Below are 18,924 nucleotides of genomic sequence, written 5' to 3' on the forward strand. Positions count from 1 at the left end.
GATCACTTCACCCTTTGCATTTATTTGTTTTATCGATTGTTTTATTCAGCAGGAAATGCTGGAAATTTATGAATGTGATTAAGGAGAGGAATGTATAGTGGGATCCACCAGTGAGAAGATGAAATGAGAGGAAATCAGAGTAGGACTAAGATTTAAGTGTGTAAAACTTGTCATTAAAAGAGTTTTCCAGGTGCTGTCAGGCTTTCTGTTGACTGAAGCTTTCATATCACTGCCAGTCACTGTTTAGACAGACAGATATAAAGAGAGGACAGGTGGGGCTGATGCAGAAAGGACTGTCTTGTGTGTTTGGGTTTGTTTTAAAGAGAAGGAATGTAGTAGTCTCCTTTCAATCTGGTATCAAGTCATAGCTAAATTTCCTTTGGTTTAATGCTGAGTGAGAATGAAGAAGTTGTGCTCAGAGGCTGCTGTTGTGCTCAGAGTTTGTCTCTCTCTGGAAAAGCAGCAAATGTTTCTCAAAGCCTCCCACTCTTATTTTCCTCTTGAAATTTCTAGAAAACACCCATCATGCTGTATTTGCTTGTACTTTATCCAGTCTTTATTTAAAGAAAGAAGCTTCTGTGATAAGTTGCTTTCCACCCATCCCAGATATGAAGACCCCTGATTAGGGGGCTGTAACCCAGTCCTGGGGCAGGGAAGAACAGGAGGTACCAATAGGCAGCAGAGTTGAGCATTTATTTTTGAATATCCTTCCCTAATTTATTTCTGAATATCCTTCCCTACATCCCTCTCATTTTCTTTCACCTATTTCCCTGAGGACTGGGTTTTGGAGTGTTTGGGCCTGCAGATTTCCCTCATGGCTCTTATTTCCCAACAGATAGGACAGAAAGGGAAGGCAAGAGAAGATGCCCCCAGCTTTTTTGGGGAGGTCTTCCCACTGTGCCTGTGGCTGCAGAGGGAGGATGCTGAGGTCATGGTTTGGGCCAGGGCAGCTCTCACATCAATGCTGAGTTAAGGATAAGCCTCTCCAGCCACCACAGGGAGGATGAGAGATACGTACATCCTGCAGGGCCAGGACCCGCTGGGTTAACCCTGGGCCCCTGAAGCCATGCTGGGAAGGGGTCAGAGCCCCAAATCCAGGCCCTTCCTGCTGCTGCTCTATGGCCAGCAAACGCTGCCGCTTCCCTGTGAGTGGGGAGGCGACCACAGGCCTCCTAAATATTATTTGTTCCCCGTATTTATTGTTTTCCCAGCAGGGCCGTGTCCTGACCCGGCGTGCCGGGTTTGCACAGCTTTCCTCTTCAGCGGGCGGGTGTTTGTTCCTCCCGCTGTGCCGTGTGCGGACATGTGCACCGACAGGGCCCGATTGTCACCCACAGGGCCCTGCCTGTCCCCACAGCCCCGGCAGAGGGGCTGCGAGCCGGGCACTGCTCCCACGTGGCCCCGGGCACAGAGGGCAGGCACCGGGCAGCAGGCAGGGAGAACTTGGCGCTCCCACAGCGGGCCAGAGGGGCTCGGGGCTGGAATCCTCTGCTCTGCCTTGCCGGAGCTGCGCATCCCTGTGGGGAGAACCGCAGCCGGGTGGTTCCCTCCGCCTCCTTGCCCCATGCCTGTTCCCAGCCCTGCTGCCCTGCTGAGCCTGATCTCAGCGCTGACATAGCAGGAAGGAATGAAGCTATCTGTCTGTCTATCGGTCTGTCTGTCAGATCGCAAGCAGCAGGGCGGGGAGAACCATAAAGCCTGGCAGCGAGGAGCATCCCTGGGAGCCCCGCTCACCCCTTTGCACCTCCCCGGGGCAGCAGCTGCGTTCCTTGGGATGAACCCCAAACCTGTTTGTTTTCTTGTGGTGTTTAAATTAACCCCAATGGTGGGAGGGCCCTCGTGGGTGCAAAATGTCCCTCCAGGCCCCTGAGGTGTGGGGATAACATGAGGTCAGTGTTCTCAGGCAGGACATTGTGGGGGCCTTGAGTGCTGGCAGAGGAAGATTAACTGGGGAACAAAGCCCCTGTTCCTCATTCCCGAGGAGAATTTTCCAAACAGATTTGGCTCTGGGATTGAGAACACGATGCTGGGCAGATGGAATAGGGACACTTTACAAATGCCAGTGCCCCATTCCCTGTCTCCTCTCTGTTGGGATAAATGGGGATGGGGGAAGCATTGCCCTGGGCCTCAGCTCTGTGCTGGTGCAACACAGTGGGACGTGAGCTGCATCTTTGGGCTGGGGCCTGTATGCCAGTCCTGAGCCAAGGGGAACGTCAGTGTGCTGGAAATCGAGAGTCTTGCAGTGAAACCTTAGGAGTCACCATGTCCCTTTCCAAGGCAGGGATGTGTTTGTTGTGTGGTGCAGTGGGTGGCTGGTGGGGAGTGCCAGCGCCCCAGGCTGACTCGTGAGCTGTGATGTTGTGAGCAAAAGAAATGCTGCTTGAACTGTAGCTCAAGATTTGGCTGTTTTTTGCTCTCTGCTATGCATTACACCAAGTGTGACCCTCCACACAGCATGTACCCACTCCCTGCTGTGCTGTCTCTGCTTGCTGATGGGGACAGTTCAGTGCTTCTCAGCATGCCACCTATATTTGATGTATGGCATCCACTGGGGTTCAATAACGTTTTGCTTTAAAGTGGTTTTGCTGTTATTATGTAAGTGCTTTGAGAACTTCCTAAGAAAGGACTTGTTTCAGTATTGGGAGCTATTAAATTCCAGTACGTGTAATAAAGTGAATATTGCTGAGAAAATTAAGAGACAGAGGAATGGCCATAACAATCTTGAATAACGGCAACTCAGGTGTAAATGTTTTGGCTAAAAACAGAATAGGAAGCTATTGCAAACTGGACCAAACAACATGTTCAAAGAATTTGAATTATGAATTAAATAAACTGGATGGCTTAGAAAAATGCAGACAATAATTAACTCAAAATACCCATTCTGCCAATATGCCAGCAAAATCTGAACAGGATAAACTTTACCAGTCTCTTTGGGAGCAGTGGCCAGAGAACAGCAGGATGCTTTTATCTGCAGTGGAAAGAGAGCACGGCCTGACCCTGCGAAGCCTTTTAGTCTGACTGGTCTGGGAAACAGCTGAAAAAACCATTTCTCTGAGTCACTACAGGGAGAGAAATGAGCACAGGCAGCAGGTTGGGGAGAAAAGGTTTGAGCTGCTTTGCTGAAGTGAATGGTCTGTGTGGAGTGATACAATATAAGAAAATATAGTGCAGAAGGCAGTCTCACCCCTGAGGAGTTGCAGGTGTACTAATCACCAAAGATTAGGAAGAGCCCTGCCCTTAATAGGCCACAGCTGTGCCCAATAAGAAGATGAGTGCTACAAAAGAGTGGGTTAGCTGGTGCTGAAGAGAGTTGGAGTTTGTTAGTTGTGCTGTGAAGAAGTCAGTGCTGCAAGGAGATGACCATCAGAAATCACCAAGAAGGTATGGAACTTTTGCAATATGATGACAACAGGTCTATGTAGCCCCCGTGAGCCCTGTGGAGCTGGATGGGCAGTGGTGCTGCTGGAGGAGGCTGGACCCCTTTCCACTCCCAGTTACCCCAAAGTCCTGGGACTTGCTGCTGCTGCTTGACCCCATCAGCAGTGGTTCAGGAGCACACATGGCATCAGTCCTGTGGCAGTCCTTTTCCCCCTCAAGAAATCTGGGGGAAGCAGTTGGGAATTGCAAGGAAACTGGGAAGGTTGTAGATGTCTTTTGTCTTTGGCCCAGGAGCTGCAGTAACCTTTTAATGCCTGAAATAATGTGCAGACAGCCTTAGCTGGGGTTCACAGTCATGCCAAGGAGGATCATAACCTCTGCAACTCAAGCTTAGCTTTATTTAAGGTTTCAACAACAGGCTGCCTTGCTCCAAATGGGAGCATAAGCTTATGTCTTCCATAGAGATATCCCTTTGAGACTCCCACACAACCAGGTGTGCACCCCACATGTGTGAGACTGGGCAGAGCAGGCAGGGAAGTGAGGAGCCCACAGACCCCTCTGCTACACAAGTTGCAGGGTTATCACTGGATTTTAGAAATGAGCCGTGTCATAAACCACAGAGCTAATGAAGCTTGGCCTCTTGATATTTGGCTTCCACCATGGCTGGTAAAGCACCAGTTCTTTTCCTGCCTGAGGGGTGTTTCTCCTTTGCTTGTGTGATTTATGTGATATTTAACACTGGTTGACTCTTCTTCCCTGTAGCTTTTTGCTCAGTGGGGACCCTGAGTTCCTGTCTTTTTCCCATTCCCTAACTGTTGTGCAATTCATAGGTAATTGATATCCTTGAGGTTTCTGACAACTGTTAAATCTGGTAGAAAAGCATCAACTGAGTCTAATGTTATGACAGGCATGGGGTAGGCAGCTTAATGGCAAAAGTCTTGTTATCTTGACAAATTGAGCTACAAGAGCTACAAACCCCATGAGAGGGTGTGTTTTGAGCTCAGATTTGATGGAAAACAAGAGCTCTATCAATGAACAGCAAAATAAAAAGCAAACCTAACAAAGCATTTGATTCCAGTCTGTGCAAAGATGTTTAAATTATTGATGCAAAGGTGTCTGCTGCTCCAGCTCACCTTGGTGCCTTGCTGTGCCTAAAACATAGCTGCAAAATGAAAGGTGTGCCTGTGCTGCCCAAGAGCACACTGATGCTTTAGGAATCAATTTTAAAAGGGCTTTGATCTATTTCTAATGTCTTTGAACTGAAAAAAATTAATACCTTGCTCTCTAAACCCATCTTCCCATTTATCTCCAAAAAGAGTAAAATACACTGAGGTCAATTACTTTTTTGACTTCCCAGTGCCTTGAATTAGTTGTTCCAGTTCCATCTCATCACCTGTTCCTTCCCATTCTACAATCAGAGATTGATTCTCACTTCCTTTTTGATTTGAAACCCAGAGTCCAGGGTTTCCATGGAGTTGGAAGATGGTGGGGTTGAATGTTAGGCAATTGGCTTGCAGAAGAGTCAGGGAGAGGAGTTTCACCAAACCTAGCCCTAGCAGCACTTTGGCCTTCTTTCTCTGCTGGAGTTGGCAGCAGTGGGTGGGGGGAGGATTTATTCTGTGCATCTATGCCTTGAGCTAAATCCAGAATTTCTTCTGAGAAAATGGTAGTTAATGGGATTGTAACATGCCTCTGTAAGGCTCACTAGCCAGGAAGGAGAAGTAAATATAAAACAAAACCTGTCGCTACATGGTTGCATTTTGGCCAGTAGGAAAGAGGAAAGGCAGAACCACGCATTGGTAAGGGTGGCCTGAGCAATGGGGGTGGTTGGGCAGGTGCTGCCCAGCCAACCATTCCCTCAGGACATGAGGTCTTGGCTGACAGATACAGGTGTGATTTGAAGGCATCAAAACCTGTGGAAAGCACTGTGGTGCTTTCCACTGACCCCTGTTCTTCTCAGAGGGGCTCTGGGGCGAGGCTGATGCTGGAGGGCTTACGGCACTGCCACTCTGGGAGAGGAGAGTGTAGGCAAATGGAGACTTTTCTCATAAAGTTGTCCCAGCAATATTTTATTTCTGCTTTTCTTTAGTCTTGAAAATGTAGCTACGCTTCAGCATTGTTGAATGATTGTCTTATCTCTGTTTTATAAAACCCCTAGGGAAAAAAATATCTTAGAGAACAGAGGTTTATTTCATAATCTTTGTCATTGCTTCATTCCCCACCATTGGTTCCTGCTTTTGCTGTAGTCTGCAGTAGGAAGTGACAGTGCCTGAATTGGTGACTGCACACAGCTAGGCTTTCAGATGAAATTTGGCATTGACAAATGTCAGCCTCAGAGCCCTGGGATGTGTTATTGACAGTGAGAGCAAAGGGCCTCATGGGAATAACAGTGTTTTTGTATGTTCTTTTAGGACCTGTCTTTTACAATCAACTCTGTTTATTTCTAGCATTTCCCTCCCCAGTTGAATTTCATTTAAATTTCAGAGTATTTACATTAGGCCTTGGAGGGAAGGGCCACCACCACAAGCTGTATGTACCTGTGCTGGCCAGTTGAAGACTAGGCTTGCCCAAATCAAGTACCCTTCCTCTGGTGGCAGAGGGCTCCTTCAGCTCTCATGGGAAGTGCTCATCTGGTCTCCTCTTGACAGAAGGCTTTGAGTGTCACAGGGTGCTATTGTAAATGCAGGTCCACTGACAAAGGAAGGAATGATGAGGAGGACTCCATCTTATCAGAAGGCTAATTTATTACTTTATTATACTATATTATATTAAGGAATACTATACCATACTCAAGAATACAGAAAAGATACTTACTGAATGCTAAAAAGATAATAATGAAAACTCATGACTCTTTCCAGAGTCCCAGCACAGCTTGGCACTGATTGGCCAATGAGTCAAAACAACCCACAGCAGAATCCAATGAAACAATCACCTGTGGGTAAACAATCTCCAAACACATTCCACATGAGCATATCACTGGAGAAGCAAATGAGATAACAATTGTTTTCCTTTTTCTCTGAGGCCTGTCTCACTGCCTTTCAGCTTCCCAGGAGAAAATCCCTGGGTGAAGGCATCATGTTCAGGGAATGTGAATGCCACAGGGTGCTGCAGGTTTGTCAGACAAAGAAGGGTGGTGATGAAGAGCTATATGTGATTTGGGTGGATGAGGCTCCTGATGTATCCCTTCCCTTTGGCATGCCCAGCTCCCCTGGGTGTCTCACTGAGCACTGTAATTCCTGGCACTGTACAACCTCCTTCTAGAAAAGGCTTGTTTCAATGCAGAGTCCTGCTGGCCTTCTGATCCCTGCCCTTTCTGGTGCTTACAGCAGCATTGGGGCTCTGCCTCTTCCCATCTGTGCAGTGTCTGTGCTGGCCTTGTCTTCTCACCTGTGTTTGCATCTCCCTTGCAGGTCTGGATGGATGCAGGCACTCAAATCTTCTTTTCGTATGCAATTTGTCTGGGATGCCTGACGGCTCTGGGCAGCTATAACAAATACCATAACAACTGCTACAGGTAACTGCTGCCTCGAGCCTTCCCCTCCCTGAACATGAGGGATCTGCTGGAGCCTGCTGGCATTGGAAGTGTCATGATTTTTGTTTCTACTCAAGGCATAGGAAAACTCATTCCAGGTGTTTTCTCCCCACATCCAGTTCTCTGTGCTTTATACCCAAGTGAATTGTCTGTCTGTCCCCTCTTCCACACTCTTCAAAGTTAGATCCTCTTCACTAGCTTTGTGTGGCCAGCCCACATTATTTTGTGGCTGCACAAGCAGCTACAGGGAAAGGAGAACTGTGAAATCTAATGGCTCTCAACTGGAGTCCTTTCCCCTTGTGATTTATCCTTCTGTGGTTCATTTGGACACAGTGACTGGCACAGCTGTCAGGGCTCTGTGTTCCTGTGTGCTATCTCATATGGTTACATAGGACCCTGCAGGTGTGACTTCTGTTTATTGCATGCTGGACTGCAGGAGCTGAAATGGACCAGGTTGCCAGATAGAATCAGGCTGCTGAGTTGAAGTGGTCCAGTGAAAATAAACTCATTTTGCTGTAGGTGTATCCATCCCCAGGGTTAAAAGGCTTGTGTGAGAGGAGGCCACCTCTCTTCCCACACTTTCTCTGCTGATTAGGTTGCTCCTGGCACTGACTTCTACCCCCATGTTTTAAATTGAGAATTGTGGTTGTTGCTATCAAAGGTCCAGGGACATCACTGGCTACATGATCCTTGCTTGGCATCTTTCTTCACTTCAGGAGTTCATTTCTGCTGCAGGGCTGCCTCTCCAACAACAGGACTAGGATGCTTGTTTCTTATCATGTCTCTTCTCCCACATCCAGTTTTGAGAGAAAAAGCTGTAGGAAAAGAAGAGATAATGGATCTGTTTCTGGCCTTCAACACGTCCTTGGACATTAGCCCTTTGCATCCCCAGTCTAATATGTAACATGGAACAATGACAGGGGCTGCTCAGCAAAAGGGTTGTAAAGACCTTCTGTAACTGCAGCTGGGAGTTGCTGTACAAAGGGGACAGACCTCTATCTGCACATGGTGCTGTGCCTTTACCTTATTTGCTGTTTAGCTCTTCTAGGAACACTGGTTTTAGTTTTGGTGTCAAAACTTCAACGAGCATCTCCCAGGCATAGATCCAGTTTTAATGAGTCAGTGCTGTGCTTTACAGGCTTAGTTTGGATAAGAAGACAGAACCAGGATTTAGCAGGGGAGAAGGACATCAGCATGGTGCCCCGCTTTTTTTATGCCAGGCCAGGTACTTTATTTCCAGGTCACCCATTCTGGGTGACCTGGAAAAGGATGTGGGCAGTAGAAACCTTTGTTCATGTGGCAGTGGTCCAAGATGGCATCAAACAGTATTGACCATTTCTTGTTTCCAGTCACAGCAAGGGAATTCTTCAGGTTTGCCTGGTTCCCTTTCAGGTGTAAATCTGCAGAGATCTCTTTGATCTGGCCATCCCCTCATTTTACTCTCTACCATGACACCCCTTCCCACCTTCCAGATAATGGGAGAACGCCTTTCAGTCCATGCCTTTCCAAGGAGGGTTTCATCTGTCATGGATACATCCAGGGGAAAGAGGGAGAAACACCAGGAAGGACGAGGAACTATTTGAAACATGTGAGAATTTGTATCAAATTACTGAAAATATAATTTGAGTGGAGAGCAGGCACTTTATAGCAACTGGAGAAATGAGGTTCGGGTTTTGACCTCCCATTGTATAGCTGGGATTGATGGACTGTGACCTTCCTTTCCAGCTGGGAGATTCCTTGAGCCTTAGAAACCAAATGCAAAGGCAGAGCTGGGTGCTGTGCAGTCCTTGACAGTGCAAGGAGCTGTGCTTTGGAAGCAATGATTTGAATTTGTATGATGCAGGGGCTCTGACCTAGTTAACATGCAAGCAGAGGAGCACGAAGCCCCAAAAATGCTATACAATATATAAAAATGCTATTTTCTGATACAGAAAAATCACACTGGATTTGCAGAGTAACATTTAATAAAGTCAGAGCAGGCCATGAAATGCCAGAAGGGGTGCATTCAGTTTGGTTCAGAATATCTCAGAATGATGCTGCAAATGTTATTGTTGTCCCCAGGGTTGCAGTCACAAGAGAACCAGGGAGGCTCAAGCGTAAAAAGGAATTGGATAGATAAGAGATGTTCAGTTTAAGTGTTGATGGATGAGAATAAGATGAAACAGAGACAAAAGGGAATAGATCAGAGAAAATAAATTGGATGGCTGTGATTATCTTTTTCTCATAATGCAAAGACCAGGAGATAACTAGTAGTGCTGAGAACCCAGAAGATTGTAACTGGTCTGAGAAATCTATTAAAGAAAAAAAAATGTTCCCTTCTCAGACAAAAACAAATTGTTACATGCTGCTACAGGAGGGACCAGGGGAGAGAGAGGGGAAAAAACCCTGGCATTTAGATGTGTGGGAAGACTCTCTCACAAGCAAGGAGTTAGGTGAGCAATGCATCTTCATGCTGTCCTTGGACAAGGCTTCCCTTGGGGGAGCCCTGCTGTGTTGTCCAGCCTGGGACATCTTTCTGCAGCTCCTGGTGCTGAGTCAAGCTGCAGGTGTGTTGGGAGAGACACAGTGCCTGGGGCAGAAAAGCAGGTGCTGTCCTGGGGGTCTGCCATGAGTTGTGGGTCATAGCTGGCTGAAGCTTTTCCCCTTTCTCCCAGGGATTGTGTGGCCCTGTGCTTCCTCAACAGTGGCACCAGCTTTGTGGCTGGCTTTGCCATCTTCTCCATCCTGGGCTTCATGGCAGAGGAGCAGGGTGTGCCCATCGCCAACGTGGCTGAGTCAGGTGAGTGAAGGCCCTGGTGGGATGGGGCTGTGGGGGTGCTGCCACTTGAGCTCCCAGCCACTGGGGGAGAATAGTATTGAGATGAAGTAAGTTTGAGCCCAATAAAAGCTGCCTGTAAGGGTGAGGGCTGGGGTTAGGCAGCTGCTGTCTCTTGTGGGGAGGGTGCTGAGGTGCCTGCTTGGCAAATACCCAGGCTTGTGCTGTGCTCCCTGGGCTCAGAGGCTTCCCCTGGCTCCCAGCCCTTGCCACAGTGAAGCAGCCAGAGGTTGCTGTGTCCCCTTACCTCCCTTCCTGCTTCTCCCTCACTGCTCAGGAGCCTGAGTTTCATGCACAGCACGGGTATTACTGGAGTGAGAGGCTGCATGGCCCCAAGCTGTGCCTTGGCTGGGTGGCTGCCTCGGGCAGGACTGAACCAGCTGTGCTGCTGCTGTGGCATTGCTCTGAAAGCCCTTCTCCCTGCAGGGCCTGGCCTAGCATTCATCGCCTACCCTCGGGCTGTGGTCATGCTGCCCTTCTCCCCACTCTGGGCGTGCTTCTTCTTCCTGATGGTTGTCTTGCTGGGACTGGACAGCCAGGTAAAGCTGCAGGAGCAGAGTGACTCCCTACCAGACAAAAGCCACTGTCTCTTCAGGACAGGCTTCAGCTTGGCTGAGGGGCAGCCAGTGGGGCTGGGAAGCTGGCCAGGATGGGCTGACAGAGGTGGGATCTCTGCTTTTTGCAGTTTGTCTGCGTGGAGAGTCTTGTGACAGCTCTTGTGGACATGTACCCCACCATCTTCCGCAAGAAGAACCGCCGGGAGACCCTCATCCTGGTGGTCTCCATCCTCTCATATCTGGTTGGCTTGGTGATGCTCACAGAGGTATTTTGGGCTCAGACCACCTGGTCCTTGACAGGACAGGGTGGGACCTGGTGGGTGGTGAAGTCTTACACTGGGGCCGAGAGCTTGCTGCTGAGTCCCATCCTGCTGCCCTGCCCTTCTCATGCCATTCGTGTTTTCCCTTCCAGCCCTTGCTCCTTGTGCCAGTCACAGTGCTGATACTTCTCCTGCCAAGACTGATAGCTGGAGCTCTGGGCAACCTATGTTTTGATTATAAATTTATCTTGACACAGGCCAAACCTTTACAGCTGTAGCCTGTTGCATGGGAGGGGGAGTGCCCTTGTCATTCTCTTTCTTCCTGAATGGAGCTACAGGAACATTTGCTATAAGGAAACTTGTCAGGCCTCAGGGCACCCCTTCTCCATTGTACTGATATCCTCTGTATTCCCCTTGTAATTGCCTGGGAGCTAAACTGTTCTTGTTTAAAACTTTGAACTCTGCCTAGCAATATAAATGTGTGGATTGCTGCTGCCAGAATGCTCTTGGCACTTTGTGTTTTCATTGGGGCATAACTTTTGGAAAAGCTGTCTCTGATGTTGTACATGCAACATTGTGCCTGGATTTACCCATTTGTTTTGGAGGCAGCCCTGCAGACCTGGGCAGTGAAACAGCCAGGCTGCATGCAGTTATTTCCTTCTGCCAGTTGGGACTTTGAAGTCAATCAGATGGATTGTGTACCTTAAATGGGGGGTTTCCATCCTTACTTCCAGCTGCAAGAGTTGCCTAGGTATTGTCTTCCCCTAAAACATCCCCACAATCTCTGGCAGTCAGTTGCCATCTGCTGTGCTGCCCTGCATTGAAATGAAGGGTTGCAGAGACTCCTGAGAGCAGCAGGGTGGCTGCATGTCTCTGTTGGGCCTTGGGCACAAGGGATGTGCCTTATCTCTAGGCTAAAACTCTCCCAGAGAGGGAGATCCCTCCAGCTCTGGGGGAGATATTTGGTTTGTTTTCTGCTCTGGCTCTAGCTCTTTGCCTGATTCTTCTCCCCTCTCTCTCCTCTTGCTGCCCACTTGGGCCTTCCCAGGGTGGGATGTATGTCTTCCAGCTCTTTGATTACTATGCTGCCAGTGGCATGTGCCTGCTCTTTGTGGCCATCTTTGAGACTCTCTGCATCGCCTGGGTCTATGGTGAGTATGAACTGGGGGGATCCCACAGCTCTGCCCTCTCACAGTCTGGTCTGGTTCATTCTCAAAAATTTGGTTGGTAGCTTAACTAGGTAAGTGCTTTGTAGTGCAAGGCAGAATCTAAACCTTGGCTTTGGTGGCCCTGGACTCAACTGGCAGGGACTTCCTCACAGGAACACCCTGGTGGATATCCTCTGCATGCTCCTATGTGCTCCTGCTTTCGAGACACTCCTTCCTTGGGAAATTGGAGCAATCTGAAAAATCTTTTCTCAGCATGTGTTCAGAGGGCTTGAGACTCAAACATTTTGAGAGCTCTCTCTCACAGTCTTGACAGTCACCAGATATGGGTAAAACCTGTGCTGAAATCCTAGCCTTGGAGAGGCTGAGGGGCTGGCCCTGCTGACCTATTGATCTGTTGTGGGAGGACAGGAAGTTAGTCCAGGACAAAGACTGAAGCCCTCCTGAGGAACTCCCTGACCTGACTGTTGGCTGCACTGAGGCTATTGCAACTAAAGAGTGTTGAAGCAGGACCCTGGACACGCAGACCCTGCTGCCCTCCTTCCCTGGTGGCAGAGAGGGATCCCATCCTTGCTGTCTTCTGCAGGTGCTGAGCGTTTCTACGATAACATTGAAGATATGATCGGCTACCGGCCGTGGCCCCTCATCAAATACTGCTGGCTTTTCATCACCCCTGCAGTTTGCATGGTGAGGACAACAGGAGGAAGAGCTGTGGGGAGGAAGATGGGCAGAGCTGGGTGCCTCTGAGATACAGACACCTACATATATACAGAGGGATGTGCATATATATGGGGGATTATGTGGCCTGGACTATGGGGGCCTTTTTTTATTTGTCCTTGTAGCTTTGGGGGCCACGTGTGGGGCTCAGGAATGGGGAGAGGCTGAGCTGTGACAAAGGTGTTTGCTAATGGGACAAGCTCCTTGATGTCATGACCCGTGACCAGTGTTGCCCTTTCAGATTTTTGTTGTTGAAATGGCTCCTGAGGTATTAGAAAGTCTTTTTTCCCAGCTGCGTGACTGAAGAAGTCGAGATTTGTCAGTTCTGTTTTTCAAGGTTGTTTATTTTCTCTTATCTATTACACTTTTTCTCTGACCTGCTGAGATCTGTCTGGCAGGTTAGTTTATGACACACTGACCGCCCTTGGGATGGTGTTAGCTTTTTATACAAAGAACTATGTGTACTCTATTTACAATAATTTTCCAATACCTATCACCTGTGTTAGACAGTCTGTCTCTAAACCAATCAAACAGTGGCACCATCATAGCAGAAGATGGAGGACAAGAAGGAGAAGGACAGAACACGCCCAGATTCCTCCATCTTGCTTCTTGAACCCTTATTCTAAATCCCCGAAATTCTACTTTTTCACCCTGTGACAAATTAACTATCATTCTACTCAAACTCTTGTGGCTTGTAAATCTTCACACAGTTAGTAATTTTTTCTGTGGGCTGCTAAAATCCAAGGCACAGGTGTTTTTGAATCCATGCCAAGGTTTCTGAGCCCCTTGCCAGTGTCTAGAGGCATCCAGGGCAGGCAGAGGAATATCCTGGGTTCTGGCATTGCCTGTGGGGGCTGTCCCAGCAAACCCTGTTTAATGATGTCTCTCCTCTGTTGGTGTCCTGAGGTGTTCCTTTTCACCATGAGTCTCTCTGCAGATGTGTACTTACCAGGAAGACCTCTCCTTTTTCATGGTGTTGATTATCTTTCTCTTATTTTTTTTTTTCTTGGTCTCTTTCACCTTGCCAGGCAACCTTCCTGTTTTCTTTGATCAAATACACCCCGTTGACTTACAACAAGAAGTATGTGTACCCATGGTGGGGAGACACTCTGGGATGGCTGCTGGCCCTCTCCTCCATGGTGTGCATCCCTCTCTGGGTTGTCTACAAACTCTCCACCATCAAAGGCTCACTCAGAGAGGTGAGGCTGGTGCTCTGGGATCAGGGCATGGGCTGTGCTTCTGTGTTGAAGCCCTGCAGTGGAATCACTTGTGTGTTGCAGGTTGATTAGGAAGGAGCCCAGAATAAATCAATTAAATGAGTTAATTGCTATAACAGACCTGTTTTTTTAAGTTCCACCAGGAAAAAGGTTATTAGATAGAGAGGATAAAGATGATCTCCATGCTGCCCTTAATTGAGGCTTGAGGACTTGCTCTGAGAAAGCTCCAGAGCCCCTGAGCATTATGGTCAGCTGAGTTCACCAGTTTGTGCTGAGGCCTTAGAGTTGGAATGGAGTGGATCACTGGGAATTTGGAGTTCCCATCAGTCTTAGTGCTCTGGGTCTGTCCTGCTTCCAGAGTGATGCATTGCTGGTTGCCCTGCAATACATTGGAGAGACAGGGAGCTAGAAAACCAGTCCTTGCTCCAGATGAGCATCCTACCCCTACCACAGCTCATGATTTCAGGGTGAGATTTCACAAACAGTCCTGAACCTCCAGGATCCCTCTCATTTCCTGCCTCCTGCAAGTGTTCCAGAATGGGTTGTGACAGCAATGGGCCCCTGACCCCTGTGTCCAGCACACACAGGGAGGAGTGGGAACAGCTGCAGAGGCAAGGCAAGGCTGCACAGCATGATGTGGTATGAGAGTAACCCCTTATGAACTTGTCCTAGTTAAAGCCAATCCTGTGTGCACAGGCTCTGTGCTGATGGAGGATATGACTTGGAGGTACTTTGTCACCAACCTTCCTTCAGACTGCTTTCGAGCGCTGGAGCAAATGGAGGACAGAGCTTTCCTTCATTACCCCTGTGTTAGATACCTCATGTGCTCAATGCTTGCCATGGGACAAGTAGTTGGAAGATGAGTTTATCCCCTTGGTTTCTGAAATACTGACTGTCCTTATTTTGGATATGTCTGGCATTTAGTGAGCAGATCTGCAGGGGAGGGCCCAGGTCACTTTTTGTCCTTGCAGCTGTGTTTAGTGCTGTCTTTGCCTTCCAGAGGTTCCGCCAACTCACCTGCCCACTTGAGGACTTGCCTTCCAGGCCAGGCACGGAGCAGCCCCTTCCCTCTACCAGAGCTGGCCTCCTGATGCTGACAGAGCTCGAATCTCATTGCTAGGACCAGTGTGGCTCTCCCTCCCTCCCCCCAGGATGGTTTCTATACAGCCTTTGCCACATGTTGGATAACGCAAGGCTTCTTCATTCACCAAGAAGAGAGGGATTTCTGGGCTGAGCTCCCTTCTCTGGAAGATTTGAAGAGCTGATGAAGAGGCTGCCATGAAGATGGTGTGTGTGGAGTTAGCAATGCACCTTAATTCTCTCCCTGGAGAGAGCTCTGAAGGGGCACATCAAGCACCAGTGTTCCTGAGCATCCCCAGGCTTCTGGTGGGCAGAAAGGAAGGACTGACCCTGGAGTAAAGTGTCAGAGTCAGAGCTGTGGCTCCAGTGTGGACTTTGGGAGCTTCTCCATGCATTCCATTAAATCTATGTTTTTCCTGACTAGATCTGCTCTGTCTCTATTTTGTCCCACTGGCATTCCTTGCCAACAGCATGTTAAGATGTGTGTCAGCTGAGCTGTGCTGGGCACCCAGGCCTGGATCTCTGTTGCACTGGCACAGTGATATGGGAAGGTGGCCAGAGGAGAGGAAGCTTGGTTAGGGTAGGAAGGAAAACAGGGAACAGGGGTTCCAGAGCTTCTCTGAGTGGCAGACCTGGGGTGAAGAGTGCAATGCCACCTTCTGCTGAAGCCACTGCCAGATCTCAGACATAAATGTCATCTGTCTGATGAGTCACCAAGGCTGTTCCTGGGGTCTGAGAGCAGCATGTGGATTTGTGTTTCCTTCTTGTTAGGAATCATAGGAAGCTCTCCCTCCCCTCTGCAGATGTGTTTTTCAGTGCTGACTACCTTCCCAGGTGCTCTGGAGCCAGTAATTTTGGTTTTCCTGTGAATGGAAGAAGGAGCTGTGTGTTGGAAACAGAATCTGCATGTTATGTCAACAAACAGGGCCCCTAGTTTCCAGGCTGTTTGGGTAAAATAAATACAACTCAAAGAGCTTGTGTTTTAAGTGCTGTGGCCCCAGCATCCGAGGAGGGCAGCCAGAGGACACGTAACCCTGGGAAGCTGGATGGCTCCCAGGAAACCCTGAGGGAGCTGGAGCCTGGACAGAGCTGAGCCAGCAGCCGGAGGCGCTCGGCTTCCTGAAGCACACAAGGACACTGGTGGGCCAAGGCTTGTGGTGCCGCGGGCAGAGGAAGACGCGAATTAAAGGGAATTAGCGCAATCCGCTCCATTAGCCACAAGGTGGCCCCAGGCCCTCAGCCTTCGCTCGGGATGGGGTGGCGGAGGCGGCGGGGCCCGGCTGAGGGACACTGGGCCCGGGGTCACGGTGACCCCGCCATGCTCCTCGCCCTCCCTGCCCGCCTCCCTGTGGAGCTTTTCTCTGAGGACATCTGCCTCCCTCAGGGAACCGTGATCTCAGAACCGAGATATCAGAACCGTGCTCCCAACTGTGGCACGAACGGGTTTGCTCCTCTAGGCAATGTCAATTTCCCGAGTTTGGTTTGCCTGGACTCAATATAGTGTTCTTGGAGCCTGGAAACCTGAGATACATAGACACAGGTCTGTGTGGAAAGGAATCACGGGCTTCTGCTGATGGAGGCTGTGAAATTGCGATGAGGGCCAGGTTCTGAGGGGATTTGCTGCTGGCGGTGGAGGTTTAACCTGCAGGAGGGAGCACTCACAGAGCTGAGCCCTCCGGGGCTGCTCTGCCTCTCTTTTAGCGTGGCTGTGCAAACCTCATGTCACTGCCAGCCTGTCTTCCCTTTTCCCAGCCTATTTTCCACATGGACTGTGAGGTGAATGGGTTCCTTTTACTACCACGGGTTGCCCGCTTTGGTAGGTCTGCACCTCCCACATCAAAATTGCAAGTTTCTGCATGCTTCCCTCCCTGCCTGGGAAGTTGGAGGCTGCCACTATTTTCATGGGCATTACCACTGCTACCACTGTACTTTGTGGTGATACATGAGCTAAAGGTAGTAAAGAACTGAGAAATCCAGGGAAAGCCCCTTTTGGAAGAGACCCACAGCGTGAGGGAAGATGGAGCCAACCAGCTGCCCTGCCGCTTGGAAACGGAACTGGCTGGTAAAATTTACTTCTAAAAATAAGAGGACTGAGTTCAATACAGAAGTTCTAGCAACAGATGTTTTTATTCACATAATGTTAACCTTAAACAGAATTATGCTTTCATTTTTCCAGTAATATCTCTAAGAGGTTTGTCGCACTGGGAAGATATTTCAACCATAATAGAAAACAGTAATTGTTTGCAGCTATCTCTAAAATCTGGCTGATGTAAAAGTCTGCTTGGCTGCATGTAGGCAAAGTGTGAATTTGCTGAAAGGCTTGTGACTTGCTTTGTTTCAAAATAGACTGGCATCCAGTGAATTGGGCATGTGGTTTATTGATCTGGTTATATATGACCCAGGAAATCTCCCAGGCCTGTGCTCTCACATGACCCAAGTGCTGTAAAGCTGTGGATGAGCTAGGTAGGTCAGATAAGCAAGAGAACCAAAGGTTTTGCTGAATACTCTTAAATAAGTGTCTTATTTCTGACATGACTTTAAGCAAAGTATTAGACTTGATGACACCTGGCTTGAAATATGAATCAAGTATATTCTATCTTGCTCATTGAAAAGGTTGATGGACTAAATTTGAAATGAATTAATTTGAAATTTCCAGACATGGCATTTTTTTCATCACACTTTTAAGAGACCCCATGCTTAAATGGATTTTTTTGGTGAAATTTGGAATATGGCAATTTCAGCATATGGTGATTATGATTTGGAATATGGTGAAATGGCTTTTCATTGTCTCCAAGATCAGCCTTGCAGTCTGTGGAATTTGCACCATACTTTTGCCAGCTGGGGAGATGCTGATCTCCCTTTAGACAAGAGGTGTGTGGTCACTGGGTATTTCCCACCTTCAGAATCCAAAACCTATCAATTAGCCTGAGAATTCAACCCATTCCTAATTAGATAATGGGCATGACATGAAAAAAGCCTTTTTTTTTTTTCATGGATTGTTTTGTAGTGGTGGTCATGGTTTTTCAGTTTTCTTTGATTGGTTTTGATTTGGTTTTTTTTTTTTTTTGTTTGGTTTTGTTGCTTTTTTTGTGGGTTTTTTTTTTGGTGTGTTTTGGTTTTTTTTTAATTTTTTCGTTTGGTTTTGGTTTTTGGTGTATGTTTTTTCTTTTTTTTCAAATGAGAAATTAACCTAAAAATGAAGAAGTTGCTGAGGTTCAGTCCCAGGTTATTGGTGCTAAGAAAGGATGTCCATCCATCCATCCATGAAACCCAGGCTCTGCTTTTCCCTTTTTGTGTCAGTGGTGCCTGGGGAGGAAACTCAGCTTTCTTTGTCCATGGATGGAGATGCTCACATAGGGCAGGAGAGAGACTTCAGATCTCAGGGACAGACCCATGGATGAGGATGCACCTACTGTCATGGAGAGCATCCCAAATCCTGGGATGTTTGAACACATGCTTGAGAGGTCTTTTCCTTTTGCCTTTAGTGATAACTACAGGGCAGTTGCAGAGTGATGCATTGTGAGCTGTATTGCACATTTTGGTGACAAGAAAAGTGAATGGGTTGGATGCCATGGTGCATAAAAGGAGAGAATGGAGTAAAATAGGAGTGGTGCTGTGGCTGCTAGAGCCTGTCAGGGTTCTGTGGAGCCTCATTAGCTCTTGTTGCTTTGGTTATGTTCACTTGTGATTAGTTACAGTGAAACTGTGGTCAGGAGTCACAGGCTTACTCAAGCAGAAATTAGCAATAAACATGAAAAATAAATTATACCAATGCCTAGGGGAAAATCCCCTGGAAACACAGTGTTCAGTCAGCAAGGCGTGTTCTCAGATGAAGAAGCAGCAGAACTGTGCCCATGGGGCAATCAGCAATTCACCTCTTTTGTTAGCAAAAGTGTTAAAAGATGGGATTAGTCTGGACAAATGAGGGCAGTGAAGGTTTCTCCTGCAGGTGACTCAGTGACGGGGCAGCCAGGGCTGCAGGCTCCAGTGTCCAGCTGTCCCAGCAACAGCCTCTAATGTTTGTGAAGCACAGTTTGGGTTCACCCATAGGCTGTCATGCTGACAGACCTCTCCCAAAATCTGGGCTAGGGGGAGATTTGACTCATTTTGGCTGGAAGCCTTGTGTGTTACGGGCTCAGGGGCTCAGTGCTGCCAGGGAACGTGGCCCTGGTGTGGGCTGAGGTTGGCAGCCTGCTCCTCTG

At 48.3% G+C, this 18,924-nt stretch overlaps 1 protein-coding gene across 1 annotated transcript in view; it reads left to right on the forward strand.

Annotated features, from left to right (window-relative positions):
* LOC135459909 (sodium- and chloride-dependent GABA transporter 2) overlaps positions 1-15,145 on the forward strand; it is a 31,644-nt gene extending 16,499 nt beyond the window's left edge. Inside the window, exons 8-15 of the mRNA XM_064736378.1 lie at positions 6,789-6,892; positions 9,565-9,689; positions 10,152-10,264; positions 10,411-10,548; positions 11,591-11,693; positions 12,295-12,395; positions 13,454-13,624; positions 14,643-15,145. Coding sequence (XP_064592448.1) covers positions 6,789-6,892; positions 9,565-9,689; positions 10,152-10,264; positions 10,411-10,548; positions 11,591-11,693; positions 12,295-12,395; positions 13,454-13,624; positions 14,643-14,762 — 975 coding nt within the window. The 3' untranslated portion in view covers positions 14,763-15,145. The remainder of the gene's footprint in view (positions 1-6,788; positions 6,893-9,564; positions 9,690-10,151; positions 10,265-10,410; positions 10,549-11,590; positions 11,694-12,294; positions 12,396-13,453; positions 13,625-14,642) is intronic.
* The last annotated feature ends 3,779 nt before the right edge of the window (positions 15,146-18,924 follow it).

The sequence above is a fragment of the Zonotrichia leucophrys genome, chromosome 1A, assembly GCF_028769735.1.
Source record: "Zonotrichia leucophrys gambelii isolate GWCS_2022_RI chromosome 1A, RI_Zleu_2.0, whole genome shotgun sequence".
Lineage (NCBI taxonomy): Eukaryota > Metazoa > Chordata > Aves > Passeriformes > Passerellidae > Zonotrichia > Zonotrichia leucophrys.